General features: G+C 40.8%; 1 protein-coding gene across 7 annotated transcripts in view; it reads left to right on the forward strand.

Annotated features, from left to right (window-relative positions):
• brwd3 (bromodomain and WD repeat domain containing 3) overlaps positions 1-15,782 on the forward strand; it is a 278,952-nt gene that overhangs the window by 77,220 nt on the left and 185,950 nt on the right. For all 7 annotated transcript variants that reach the window (XR_010019491.1, XM_063060431.1, XM_063060433.1 and 4 more), the window contains exons 19-20: positions 1,543-1,705; positions 2,937-3,030. Coding sequence is in view for 6 of the 7 variants with exons in the window: in XM_063060431.1 (XP_062916501.1) it covers positions 1,543-1,705; positions 2,937-3,030 (257 nt within the window). In the remaining variant the exon portion in view is untranslated. The remainder of the gene's footprint in view (positions 1-1,542; positions 1,706-2,936; positions 3,031-15,782) is intronic.

The raw sequence follows: 15,782 nt of genomic DNA on the forward strand, positions 1-15,782 counted from the left end.
TTGGGTCAAGTGGATCAATTCATTGATATTCATTTCCAGTTCTCTGGCTGCTGTCTCCATCATCATTTGTCTTTGCCTTCCTCTTGCTTGCTTCCCTTCAATCCTTCCCATAATTACCGTGCATTTTAACTCCACTTTCCTAATCACATGTCCAGTGAAGTTACATTGCCTTTTCATGATCTCATACATTATTTCTCTTTTTGTGCTTGCTCTGTTCATGACATCCTCGTTAGATATTTGTTTTGTCCATGATCTTCTTTGCATTCTCCTCAAAAACCACTGCTTCAATTCATTTCCTCATGTTATTCGATATTGACCAACATTCTGATCCATATAACATAACTGGATAAACGTAACATTTCAGTACTCTGAGGTGGGTTGTCGTGCCTAGTTTAGTGTTGGCATTCATTCTCGTAAAGATGTCTTGTCCAATCCCTATTCTTCTTTTGATGTCCATGTCGCACCTGCCATCTGATGTCACCCAGCTTCCTAAGTAGCAAAAGTTCTGTACTTGTTTTATGTCTTCCCCGTTTATTCTCAGCCTGCAGATAGGATTCTCCCTCGTTTTGGATATCACCGTACATTCTGTCTTTTTGCAGTTGATAGATAGACCCATTTTTGCACTTTCTTCAACGACTATATCAATTAAGTTTTATGGTTCTTCCTCCATACTTGAAATTAACACTGTCATCCGCATATCTGAAATTATTGATGTTTTTACCGCCAACTTTGATTTCCAAGATGTCTTTTATTTTTTGTAATATTGTTTCACTGTACACATTAAACAAATCAGGGGAGAAAACACACCCTTGTCTAACACCTCTCTTGATTTTCGTAAACTGACTCACTTCTCCATCTATTCTTACAGCGGCAGTTTGTTCCCAGTACAGATTTCTGATTAGGCAGAGGTCTTTCGAATCTAGATCCAGAGTTTTCTGTAATATTTCAAATAACATTGTGCTTCACTTTATCAAATGCTTTTGTGTAGTCGATAAAACAAACAAATCTGTTTGCACTTGAATAGCTTGTTCTGATAGTATCCTTAACATCAATGTTGAGTTTCTTGTACCTTTGTCTTTCACAAAACCACATTGTTCTTTACCTATTTCAGCCTGTATCTTACTTTTAGCTCTTGTCATCAAAATTCTTAGAAGTATCTTGGTGATATGACTCACTAAACTTATGGTCCAATGTAATTCACATTCTCCAGGTTTCTTGGGAAGAGTGATAAATACTGATTTTTTTTTTTCATCTCTTCTTCAGTACGTGTGTGTGTGTAGGTATATATATTTATTTTTTTGTTTTGTAAATACTTCTAAAATTTCTTGTACATTTCTTTGGGCTTTGTTATTTAAAATGATATTCTCGGCTGTGCATGACAGTGCTATGTAGATGATTTGTAAATCTGCAACAAGTCAGTTTTGTAGACATTTTAAAGTAAATTATGGGCTATTTAGCTAGAATTGCTTTGTTTAAGAATGTAACCATGCTGCATATTTAATGCACTTCCTACAAATACTAAAGATCTCTTCTGTATTGTAGCCTTGTTGCCTTCACCGAATATTGGACTTCGACGGCATGGTCAAATTGAAGGTGTCCGACAAATGCATAATAACGCTCCCAGAAGTCAAATTGCTACAGAGAGAGACCTGATGGCATGGAGCAGGAGGGTTGTAGTTATGGAGCTTTCACCTGGAATTAGCAGGTAATAATACCGTTCCACAGATCAATGCAAACTGGTGTTACAACAGTTTGAATGATGAAAATTCATCCTTAACAGAATTCATGGATCACTGCCGGAAAAAAAATGGGAATAAAAATTCACTCTTATAACAATTTGTGGTAAGAAAGGAATAAACAGAAAATCTACACAGAACAAAACGTACAATGATCGCAGGCAGTGGTTCACGGTGGGAGGCCACTTCAGCGGTTTGTTTTGGAAACTAGGAACGATTTTCTCGTCAATAATACCTTTACAATTATACTTATCAAACATTGTAACATCTACTTCTCATTAAGTAAAACAATAACCCTCTGTTCTGCCTACAATTCAATCAGCATTGGTGGGAGACTTACTGTCCAAGGATAAACTTTCCTCAGGAAGGCATCTTCATTTGTTATGTTGGATTAAGTCAATGTGGGGCTGGGATGGTGAAATTGCTATACCAGATAGCTTTTGAACACAACTCCTCGGTAACATGGGTGCATTCTACATGAGGAAGACGCATTATTGCCAGTCTGTTGTTATTTGGTCTCATCAGTTTACCATTTCATTGGCTACTGCAAATTATGCACATTGCAATATTTGATTATAGGATTAAAGTTTGAAATATAGTTTAAAATATATTAATATTTAAATTGCAATATTTGTTAAATAATATCTTAGAATTGTTTTTTAGATGCAAGGCAAACTTTTTATTTAACTTCAGTGCAACATGTTTCCAGATCATTATTTTTGAAATGGATAACCTCCTCTGTGTTCATGTCTCTGTGTTTCAAGGCAGAATTATTATTTAGCTGTACTGTATAATTCTTTGAATTGTGTGAAGTTGTTACTCTGAGGAAAGGAAAATTAAATTCCTAAAATGAATGGACTGCTGAATAGTTTACACAGCTTAGCATGATATCACATATTGATATGAACTCCCCAAATGATTTTTAGATATCCTGGAGTTACTTCAGTGGAGAATGTGTTCTTTTTCACAGATGCATTGATTTTTGTTTGATGTCATTGGATCATGTCTATTACATGATCAGTTTTGAATTTGGATTTGAAAATAATAGATATTGGCAAACAAATTCTGGTTGTATCAAGATTGATTATTATCCTGCATGACATATGATCCGCAGAAATTTAGGAGAGCATATTAAATACGTAAGTAAATAGCTGCTTTAAAAATGAATATTATCCACTTAGAAGAACTGACTGATTTCAGATTTCAGGAGGAATTGCGTCTTTGCAAAGGAGATGGAGAAATTAATCTGTATACAACTGAGAAAAGACGGAAACCATTGCAACCAGCACAGAAGGTAAGTACCAAAAATATGTTTATTTGGCAGAGATTTACTAAATGTTCAGTTATATTGGTATCCTCTTGTTTAGATCACCGTATTTTTGCTGATCTCAGATGATATTGAGATTTCAACCTGTAACCCGAACTTTTTATGATAATTTAATGAACAAAAATTAGCATGATTGGACCCTTGTGAATATTGGCAGCGTTTATAAATGTATTATTTTTAAAAAAGATTTATTAAAGAACTTAATGTCCTTTGTCACCCATGGCTTGTTATTTGAATCACAAAGGACAGTTCTTGTCAGAACATAGCAGTCCACACAGAAGTTGATATAATCAGTGATGCACTCTGTGAGCCCATCAATATCCTCTCCATGTGGCCCACCGAGTGCCTGCCAGTCTGTCACCTCAAAACAACCCTGGAGTGCCTCATAAGCCTCCTCTGACCATTTTCTCACTGTCCTAGAGGTTGCAGGTTTAGAGGCACGTAGCAGGGTTTTAGATGCACCAGGTTGTGATCTGCCCTTGATCTGATTTTAGATAGATGCATGAATGTGCAGGGAATGGAGGGATATGGATCATATGCAGGCAGAAGAGATTTAGTTTAATTTTGCAAAGTGTTCAGTGCAGACATTGTTGGCTGAAGAACCTGTTCCTGTGCTGTGTCATTCTACGTTATCATTATATTTATTCTCAAATTGTAGCACAACCTCTGAATCTACTCCAGCAGCTGGAAAATTTAGCCTAAAGTTCTATTAACTAGGCTTGGAATTTATACCAAAAAATTAATAAAGCTTACTGGACAACCGCACACATGTTGTAAAAGGAAAGTGTTTGATTCACTGATTATCTTCTCAAGTGTTCTGGCTTCTACATGACCCCAAAAATTCTTAATTGTCTGAAATGGCCAAAGAATCCATTCACTTGTATTAAACTCGTACATCAGAAGACAATAAGAATAAAACCTTTGTTTCCCTGGCATTGACCTAGGTGCTAGATTGAAGAAAAAACAAAAGGCACATATAGTTCAGTTGACTCTGCAGGATCCTCCTTTGAAATACTTGGAGCTGTCCTATTAATCTGATGATCATGGAATCATGCTAAGCCAGTGTCTTTTTCTTCTCAGTGCTAAACTCTAGTTACGTCCTGGCCCATTAGTAGGTGGAGCGCCATAAAAAGGGAATACTTTAGGGAGTTGTTCTGTGCAAATTGCTCCTTCTGAAGTCTAAAGGCTTGAGATTACACATGGCCATGGATAACTGCATCTTTATTTCCCTCTGGGTTACATAAATAGCTTCCCAATCCTCAGGCTCATTCCAAACATGACTAGTCAGAGATTCTGTTTGAATTATTTCAAATTCTTTATCTGGAGTTACTTTGTCAGACCCAGTGTGCATTTACATCAGTAGCTTTTAAACTTATACACCCTGCCTCCTGAAACCCACACATAATTTCTGCTAATATTTGGAAATACAACTGTTACAAACTGAAGAAAATGGTAGTTTTTGCAAAAAAAAAGTTTACTTCTATTGGGCTGTATGCTGATAATTTGTTGTTGCAACAGCCAATGAGAATGATCCGGAATTCAGATCAGTTGGTAAGATACCTCGAGCATTTAACTGCCTCATCATTTTCACTGTCCACAAAAACACTCATCTCAAAACAATGTCTGGAGTCAATTTTCAAAACACCTAACTTTTTCATGTATCTACTAAAGTCAGTATATTCTGTGAAGTTAAGTTACAAAAGACTGCAGACCTAGGGCGCAGGTGCGAATGACATTCAGATGCATCTCCACCAGCACCATTCCCCTGGAATTGCCAATTGCTTGCCGTTTTAATTCTCCTTCCCATCCTGCACTTCCACTGCTGGGTTTGAGGCTAAATGCAAATTAGAAGGATGTAGCTGCTAAAGTAGTCTGTAACCCCATGGCATGAACAGTGAATTCTCCTGTTTCAGGTAAACTGCTCCCTGGGTTCCTTTTCTTCTTCCCCTGATATACTCAGTTCCTCCTGCACCCACATCAGACTCCCAAACCTTCAGCCCCATCACAATGTGTGTCTATCCCCTCTGCTGCCTGTTCTATCTGCCCATCATCCACACACTCATTCCACAGGCTCCTCACTCCCCCCCCCCCACTGTTCACATTTGACCACCCAACTTCCTTAATTTGATTCCATAAGACAATAAAATATAGCAGCAGAATTAGGCTATGCCATTTCATCATGGCTGATCTATTTTTCCTCTCAGCCCCAATCTTCTGCCTCCCCCCGCCCCCCCGTATTCCTTCATGCCCTGACCAATCAAGAATCGTATCAACCTGCTTTAAATATATGTAAAGACGGCCTCCACAGCTGCCTGTGCAATGAATTCCACAGATTCACCACTCTGTGGCTAATGAAATCTTCCTCATCTTCGTTCTAAAAAAAATTGCCCATCTATTTCAAGGCTGTGTCCTTGGGTCTAAGACTCTCCCACCATAGGAAACATCCTGTCCACATCCACTTTCAACATTCGATGGGCTTCAATAATGTCACCCCTAATTCTTCTGAATTCCAGTAAATACAGGCCCAGAGCCATCAAACGCCCTTCACGTGACAAGCCGTTCAATCCTGGAAGCATTTTCGTGATTCTTTTTTGAACCCTCTCCAGTTTCAGAATGTCCTTTCTGAGATGAGGGGCCCAAAACTGCTCATAATGCTTCAAGTGAAGCCTCACCTGTGCTTTATAAAGTCTCAACAGTACACCCTTGCTTTTATATTCTAGTCCTCTTGAAATGAATTCTAACATTGCATTTGCCTTCCTCACACAGACTCAACCAGCAAATTAACCTTTAGGGAATCCTGCACAAGGACTGCATAGTCCCTTTGCGCCTCAGTTTTTAGTATTTTCTCTTCACTTAGAAAATAATCATTTATTCTACCAAAGTGCATGACCATATGCTTCCCAACACTGTATTCCTCTGCCACTTCTTTGCCAATGCTCCTAATTTGTGTTCCTTTAGCTTCTGTACTTCCTCAAAACACCAGCCTCTTCACCTATCTTTCTATCATCTGCAAACTTTGGAAAAAAATCAACAATTCCATTATCCAAATTATTGACATATTACGTAAGAAAAAAATCAGTCCCAACACGGACATCAGTGGAACACCAATAGTCAATGGTCAACCTTTCCCTTTCCCTTCCCCACCAACATCTGTAGGCTTTTGTTCCCTCCACCTTTTTTTCACAGCTTTTGTCATTACTTCCAATCTTCCCTCATCACCCTCCTTACTTCGGTCCTCCTCATGCTTGCAGCTCTTGGTCCATCCTTTCCCTTCACCTTTTTATATCTCAAACTGCAGGGTGAATTCCATCATATTGTGATTACTTCCTCCGTAAGCTCCCTAATAAAATCTGGTTCATTACACAACATCCAATCCAGAATTGACTATTTTAGAGCAGCTGCTCTTAAAATAAAAGCCATCCAGTCAAGTTTAATTATCATTCAAGCCATACATGTATACAGTCAAATGATTCAACATTCCTCTGGAGCATAATGTATATTAAAAATAACAACACACATCGTTGCGCAAGAAAACACATGTATAGTTCAAGGCCCTGAGCGAAATGCAGATTGTTGGTACAACTCCTGGGAAACAGCCTGTCATCAACTGGTTGAACACTGGAGGGCAGCTCTGACAGGAGAGACCAGCTCCCAAATGAGCACAGACACCATGTTACACAGCCTTCAGTGTCTTCTCTGACCCAAGCACCGGCTGCTCCTTTGATGCCCTGGCCTGCTGTTCCAAACAATGAACAGATTACTGATGCAGTAGACCTGCTGTACCCAATGTTCTTATGTTCTTTAAAAAAAACACATTTTAAAAGGAAAAGTGTATCTCTAGTTGGCCCCGAGAGGCTGCTGTCATCTTACTGGAAGTACTCTGACAGAAATCTCATTGCATTCTACAAATTACTTCTCTCACAAACCTGATTTTCCCAATTTTACTGCATATTTAAATGGTGCATGATTATCATAACTTTGCACTTTTTACATTCCTCTTCAGTCTCCCGTTGGAATTTTCACCCCACATCCTGGCTGTTGTTGTGTAACACCTCACACTCTCTCTGATTAAATTCACCTCACCACATTTGCCATGGTGTATGTTCTGCTGAATCCATAGGCAGTCTTTTTCACAATCCATAATTCTGCCCATTTTTGAGTCATCTGCAAACTTGTTAATCTGGCCACTTACACTTCTGTCCAAATAATTAGCAAACAACAGAGGTCCCACCACACATCCTTGTGGAATACTTCTGGTCACAGACCTGTCAAAGTAACACATTTCCACCACAAACCCTATTTTATATGGCTAGGCCAGTTTTGAATTTGGTCAGTGCCATATTTAAGTTTGCTGATGACAGCAGTGTTGTTGGTCGAATCACAGGTGGTGACGAATCAGCACATATGTGAGAGAATGAAAAATCTAGTTGAATGGTGCCTCAACAGCACCCTCTTACTCAGCGTTAGCAAAACCAGAGAGCTGCTTATCAACTACAGGAGGAAGAAGCCAGAGGTCCATGAGTGAGTCCTCCTTAGGAGATCAGAGACAGGATGGTCAGTAATTTTAAGTTGCTTGGCATTATCATATAGGAGTATCTGTCTTGGGCCCAGGATGTAAGTGCCATCACAAAAAAATAGAGGATAACGCCTCTATTTGGTTAGAAGCTTATGGAGTTTTAGCATGTTACCAAAATCTTTGACAAACTTCTATAGATGCACAGTGAAAAGTATCCTGACAGCAGTACCCAGGAACAGAAAAGTCCATGGAAGGACTGGATACGGGCAAAGGCTTCATCACCTTTGAGCACGTTTACCTGAATGCTGCCACAAGAAAGCAGCATCAATCATCAAGGACTCCCACCATCCAGACCATGCTCTCTCTTGCTACTACCATTAAGCAGAGGATACAGGAGCCTTCGTTCCCACACCACCAGGTTCACAAATAGTTATGACCTTTAAAACATCAGGCTCCTGAACCAGAGTGGATAATTTCTCTCACCACAACTCTGAACTGATTCCATAACTTATAGATGCAATTTCTAGGATTCTACAACTCGTGTTCTCAGGATTCTTTATTTTTATTTACAGGATTTGTCTTCTTTTGCACATTGTTTTTTCAGAAATTGTTGTATTTATTTTCCTGTAAAAAGCCTGCAAGAAAATGAATATCAGGGTATCATATGGTGACATATATGTACCTTGATAATACCTTGGACTTTGGCCAAGTTACCATGAATTACATGTGCCTTAAACTTCTGGGTCGGCCTACCATGAATGATCTTGTTGATTGCTTTACTGTAGTCTATTTGCTGCTCCAACCTCATAAGTTATCTTCGTCACCTCCTCAGAAACTTATTCAAGTTCATAGGACATGAACTCGTCTCCCTAAAGTGTTGCTAACTATGCCTAATAATTCTGTACTTTTCCAGATGTTAGTAGACCCTATCCTAAGAACCTTCTCCAATAAATTTAATGCAAGAAGCATCATGAACAAAGCGGATGAGCTTAGAGCGTGAATTAGTATTTGGAACTACGGTGTTGTGGCCTTGGATGGCTCAAGGGCAGGAATGGTTACTTAGGGTGCCAGGCTTTAGATGTTTCAGAAAGGACAGGGAGGGAGGCAAAAGAGGTGGGGTGTGGCACTGTTGATCAGAGATTAGTGTCACGGCTGCAGAAAAAGATAGAGCAATTGTCTATTGAGCAGTCCAGCTGCACCTTTCCTCATTCCCTGTCACGCCCACTGTTGAGCTTGGAACGCACGCGAGGTCATTACACACGCATCATCCATGTCAGCGCGGGAAGGAGATCAACTCCTCGAGCTTGTAAATGACGGCGGGCTGAAAGGTATGTTTGACATAACATCTCTGCCGGCATTCTGGATCAAAGTCAAGGCTAAATATCCTGAGATAGCCACAGAGCACTGAAAATGTTGCTTCCATTTCCAACATATCTTTGCAATGAATGTAATGAAAACTAAATTGTGGAATAGACTGGACATAAGGAACCCCCGTCAAGTATCGCTGTCTCCCATCACCCTTCGATGGCACTGTCTTGTTGCAGGGAAACAAGCCCAGTGCTCCCACTGATTCAGCAATATTGGTGTTTTGCAATGATTTTATATGTTCATACAGGGAAAATATGTGCTGTGTGTTTAATATCCAAATGTTACTTAAAATGTTATGAAGCTATTGACTTGTATGGTTACACTTATAACAATTACAGCACGGTGTCACAAAAAACTGTGGGTCAATTGTTTAAGAAAAATAACTAGATGGCTTGAGTCACAAAAATAAATTGAGGTACTTTTATTTACCTCAAAACAAGACAAAAACTGGGAAAAAAACTATGGCCTTGGTAACCTGAGGCTTATAACTGCTAGGCCCCTCCCCCTAGACCAACCAAAAGCTAATTAACTCAATTATCCAATTAAAGATGGTATCCTCCACCATCAGCACACCTGTGCAGGTTGCTGCTGCCTCTATATGAGACAGCTCCATGCAGCAGCTCTGTTTCAGACCCAGTCACTATTACTGCTGGGGATAAGTGTTTTACCGAGTGCACCATGTGCCGTCCGTAGTTAGTGACGGACCTTCGTCACACACGGAAACAGGCCATCTCTGCCTTTCTAGTCCGTGCCAAACGCTACTCTCACCTAGTCCCACCAACCTGCACTCAGCCCATAACCCTCCATTCCTTTCCTGTCCATATACCTATCCAATTTTTCTCTAAATGATGATATCGAACCTGCCTTTACCACTTCTACTGGAAGTTCGTTCAACACTTACTTCAAGCTCCTCCCTTGATAATTGACTTATCGCTATATTCATGCGAGGAAAATATGCGCTGTGTGTTTAATATTAAATTCGTTAGATAAATCCTTTTGGAAACGAAATTGAGTGTATTAGCCACTTATCACCTATATTCTGGTCGTGATTAACACCCCCCCCCCCGAACAGAATCGCCAAAAATGATTTGTAGAAAAAAATCGGCATGTACACGCATGTCACGCATGTGCACACAGGTGCCTGCGCAAGGCTTCATGGTCATGGTAGTCTTTCTCGGGGTAAACACAACGGATTTGACTGCTATTCTTGTTCGTTGGCAACCCTACCCCCCCCCCCCCGGGTCCGGCCGGTCCACAAGAATATTGTCAATAATAAACCGGTCCGCGGTGCAAAAAAGGTTGGGGACCCCAGGTCTACTGAGTCTCTGTGAGTGGAAGTTAGGAACAGGAAGGGGTCAATAATTCTACTGGGTGTTTTTTTATAGACCTCCCAATAGTCACAGGAACATTGAGGAGCAGATAAGGAGATAGATTCTGGAAAGGTGTAATAATAGGGTCGCTGTGGTAGGAGATATTAATTTCCCAAATATTGATTGTCATCTCTCTAGAGCAAGGGGTTTAGATGGAGTGGAGTTTGCTAAGTGTGTGAGGAAGGTTTCTTGACACAATATGTAGATAAGCCTACAAAAGGAGAGGCTGTACTTGATCTGGTATTGGGAAATGAACCTGGTCAGGTCTCTCAGTGAGAGAGTATCTTGGAGATAGTGATCATAATTCTATCTCCTTTACCATAGCATTGGAGAAGGATAGGAACAGACAAGTTAGGAAAGCATTTAACTCTGGAGTAAGGAGAAATATGAGGCTACAGGCAGGAACTTGGAAGTATAAATTGGGAACAGATGTTCTCAGGGAAATGTACGGTAGAAATATGGCAAATGTTTAGGGGATATTTGCGTGACGTTCTGCACAGGTACAATCCAATGAGACAAGGAAAGGATGGTAGGGTACAGGAACTGTGGTGTACAAAGGTTGTTGAAAATCCAGTCAAGAAGAAAAGAAAAGCTTATGAAAGGTTCAAAAAAATTAGGTAATGTTAGAGATCTAGAAAATTAGAAGGCTAACAAGAAGGAGCTTAAGAATGAAATTAGGAGAGCCAGAAGGGGCCATGTGAAGGCCTTGGCGAGCAAGATTAAGGAAAGTCCCAAGTCATTCTACAAGTATGTGAGGAGCAAGAGGATAAGACGTGAGAGAATAGGACTAATCAAGTGTGACAGTGGAAAAGTGTGTATGGAACTGGAGGAGATAGCGGAGGTACTTAATGAATACTTCGCTTCAGTATTTACTATGGAAAAGGACCTTAGTGATTGTAGGGATGACTTATAGCGGACTGAAAAGTTTGAGCATATAGACATTAAGAAAGAGGATGTGCTAGAGCTTTTGGAAAGCATCAAGTTGGATAAGTCACCAGGACTGGATGAAATATACCCCAGGTTACTGTGGGAAGCGTGGGAAAAGATTGCTGAGCCTCTGGCAATGATCTTTGCATCATCAATGAGGACGGGAGAGTTTCTGGAGGATTGGAGGGTTGCAGATGTTGTTCCCTTGTTCAAGAAACGGAGTAGGGATAGCCCAGAAAATTATAGGCCAGTGAGTCTTTCTTCAGTGGTTGGTAAGTTGATGGAGAAGATCCTGAGAGGCAGGACTAATGAACATTTGGAGAGGCATGATATGGTTACGTGGAAACCATAGAAAGGGTTCTTGTCTCTCCTGTCATCATCCGTCGCTCGAAGGAGAAAAGGCCAAGTTCACTCAACCTATTCTCATAAGGCATGCTCCCCAATCCAGGCAACATCCTTGTCAATTTCCTCTCCACCCTTTCTATGGTTTCCACATCCTTCCTGTAGTGATGTGACCAGAACTGAGCACAGTATTCCAATTGGGGTCTGACCTGGGTCCTATAAAGTTGTAACATTACCTCTTGGCTCTTAAACTCGACCACACAGTTGATGAAGGCCAATGTACCGTATGCCTTCTTAACCACACAGTCAACCTGCGCAGCACCTTTGAATATCCTATGGACTCGGACCCCAATATTCCTCTGATCACTCTGCCAAGAGTCTTACCATTAATACTATATTATGCCATCATATTTGACCTACCAAAATGAATCATCTCACACTTATCTGGGTTGAACACCACCTGCCACTTCTCAGCCCAGTTTTGTATCCTATTGATGTCCTGCTATAACCCCTGACAGCCCTCCACACTATCCACAACACCCCCAACCTTTGTGTCATCAGCAAGTTTACTAACTCATCCCTCCCACTTCGTCATCCAGGTTATTTATAAAAAATCACGAAGAGTAGGGGTCCCAGAACAGATTCTTGAGGCACACCACTGGTCACCGACCTCCATGCAGAAGATGACCCATCCACAACCACTCTTTGCCTTCTGTGGGCAAGCCGGTTCTGGATCCAGAAAGCAAGGTCCCCTTGGATCCTATGCCTCCTTACTTTCTCAAAAAGCCTTGCATGTGGTACCTTATAAATGCCTTGCTGAAATCCATATACACTACATCTACTGCTCTACTTTCATCAGTGTGTTTAGTCACATCCTCAGAAAATTCAATCAGGCTCATAAGGTACGACCTACTTTTGACAAAGCCATGCTGACTATTCCTAATCATATTATGCCTCTCCAAATGTTCATAAATCCTGCCTCTCAGGATCTTCTCTATCAACTTCCCAACCACTAAAGTAAGACTCACTAACCTATAATTTCCTGGGCTATCTCTACTCCCTTTCTTGAATAAGGGAACAACATCTGCAAGCCTCCAATCCTACGAAACCTCTCCCATACTCATTGATGATACAAAGGTCATTGCCAAAGGCTCAGCAATCTCCTGCTTCGCTTCTCACAGTAGCCTGGGGTACATCCCATCCAGTCCCGGTGATTTATCCATGATAGAACAGTACAGTATGGCAGTAAGTTCTTTTGTCTGCGATGTCTGTGCAAACATAATTGCAGATAAATGTAAATCCTTTCTGTCTGTACATCTTTTATATTCTTCCATTCCCTGCATATTTATGAGTCTGTTGGCATGTCCTAGAGTATCAACAAACCCCTTCCTGGTCTCACTGTCCCCTACATCTTTCTCCTTGCTGAATACTAGTGTGATGTTCTTGTTTCGTACTTTGCCCGCTTCTTTATGACTTTGGGCATAAATTCCCTCCATGTCCTTGAGTGGTTTTATCCTCTCCCTGATTACCCTCTTGTCTGATTTCAGCTTCCTTTTGCTTTTTAAATAAATTTGCAACTTCATTTATCATCTTTGGATCTCAGATCTAGCTATCTTTGTCTTTCCCATAAAATGTGTTTGTCATGAATTCTGACCAGCTGTCCAGTACCCTTTTGTCAGATATGAACTTGCCTAATAACAGGTGCTAACAATGTACTGTCCCTTACTAAATGCTGTGCTATAATTAGCCCAGTTTTGCTTCAGGTCAGAATCGAACCAGAATCTTTGGAATTGAGATAGCAGCACCAACTGCTGTACTAAGCTGTTATACACACAAAATCAGTTGTGCAGATGCTGCCACATGATACATTGAGAAGTACAAATGTGGTCTACAATGTTAAACCAGAGGCTGGTGAATGTATAAATGGAATGCTAAAAGTAAAACGCTACTCACTCAGTACCACTTTTCCCCAGTATATCCTGTACCTAATAAAGTGACCATGAGTGTATTTTCAGTAGTGTTTTGCAGCTGTAGGCCATCCACTTCAAGGTGTGATGTGTTGTGCATTTGGAGATGCTCTTTTGCACACCACTGTTGTAAAATGTGGTTAGGAGAAGATGGACGCAGGAGAAGATGGATGCGACGCAGCTTGCGCGACCAGTTCGGTGAATGATATCTGTAATCTGTCAAGTAGGGTGCCGTGCACAGTTCTGATTTGATGGAAATAGACGTGAGAGAATGGAGGAACATCTGGAGAAACTTCTGAAATGCCTCTTTCGCTGCCGCTGTTGTTGTGTGATCCTGAATCTTCGGAGGGGAAGGCCCCGAATCCTCGGCTTTGCATGTTGCTCACAGCCGGGACGGGGTCGAAGCGCTCGGCAGAAATGGTGCTCGGTGTTGAAGGGCTGGCTGGAGGCTCGAAGTTTTCGGACGGACTCAGAGTTGAGTGGGTTGGGTGCTTCCAATGCATCGATAGTTGTCGGTGCCTAGAAGTTTATGGCAGAGAGTGTTTCTCCCTTCTGCTGCCTGCTATCGGGGACGATCGGCGGTCGATCGGAACTTGAGACTTTTTTTTTTACAGTTCCCATGGTCTGTTCTTTATCAAATTATGGAATTGCTTTGCACTGCTGTAACTATATGTTATAATTATGTGGTCTTGTCAGCGTTAGTCTTTGGTTTGTCCTGTTTTTTTTGTGATGTCACTCTGGAGGAACATTGTATCATTTCTAAATGACAATAAACAAGGACTGAGCGTCCTCATAATCTAAATCTAAATATTTGAATTACTATCATCTTCCTGTCAGCTTGAAGCAGCTTGGCTTTTCTCCTCCTCCGACCCCTCACATTAACGAGGCATTTTCACCCACGGAACATCCGCTCACTGGATGTTTTTTATTGTTTGCGCCATTCTCTGTTGACTCTAGGGACTGTTGTGCATGAAAATCCCAGGAGACAAGTAATTTCTAAGATACTCAAACCACCCCTTCTGGCACCAATATTCATTTCACGGTCAAGGTCACTTTGATTACATTTCTTCCCCATTCAGATGTTTGGTCTGAACAACCTTTGAATCTCTTGCCCGTGAGTGCATGCTACTATGCATTGAGTACTGCTGATTAGATGGTGTACCTTATCAAGTGGTCAGTGGGTGTACTGAAACATGCACACAAAAGTATGAAAGCAGGCCAGTTGATGTCATCATTGAGTATGGGCTGACAGCCACATACTAAGCTCTATTTGGAGTGAGCATGGATTAGGAATATTGTAGGCAAAAAACTATTCAAGCGTCACAAATGTCTGTAACCTCCTCAGGGAGCAAAATACTTTATATTTAGGGTCCATTGGTTTTTGATCTGTGGAACTTTACATTTCTTGTATTTGCTTGAATTAGTGAAGTTCCCAGTTGTGAGGCTTCAATGTTGATTCAGGGCTTTGAATTGCAAAAATAGTACTCAAAATGTCACAGTAACTCAGAGTCACTGACACATTTTATCACTGACACATTGTCATTTTTTTTTGCAGTAGCAGTGCAGTGCAAGACATAAAAATTGCTTTAAGTTTGCAAAATAAATAGTTCAAAAGATGAAGAATGAGATGGTGTTCATGAATTTGTGACTGTCAGGAATCTGATGACGAAAGAAGCTGTCTCTAAAATGTTGTATGTGACTCTTCAGCCTTCTTTACCTTCTCCCCAATGGTAGTAACACAGAGGGCATGTCTGGATTGATGGATACTGCCTCTTGAAGATATCCTCTGGCAGGGAGAATTGTGCTTGTGATGGAACTCTGCTCTATTTAGAATTTGTGTATAGTGCATAGAGGCATATTAGTTTACAGTAGGTTGGCATAATTGTCTGCACAGCCATCATGGGCAGAAGAGCCCGTTCCTACTGTACCTTGTTCACATCTTCAGGCTTCAAGCAGAAATTGCCTCCTTTATCCTTGAGAGGTCCTACCTTTCCTAATGTTTTTAATAGGTGTAATTGTCTTTGGATTCTCAAAGTTGCATATCTTATTTTGGACCCAGTGAACCTTCTCTGTATCATGGAAACCAAAGCTGATATATCCACCCTCTTGATTTAAATGAAATACTGCGTTTCCAGGCAACTGCCTAGTAAATCTCCTTTGCATGCTGTCAGTGCAATTAAATCCTTACCATAGTGTGTATTCCAGTTGTGGCCTTACTAATATTTTATA

This window comes from Mobula hypostoma, chromosome 10 (genome assembly GCF_963921235.1).
Source record: "Mobula hypostoma chromosome 10, sMobHyp1.1, whole genome shotgun sequence".
NCBI lineage: Eukaryota > Metazoa > Chordata > Chondrichthyes > Myliobatiformes > Myliobatidae > Mobula > Mobula hypostoma.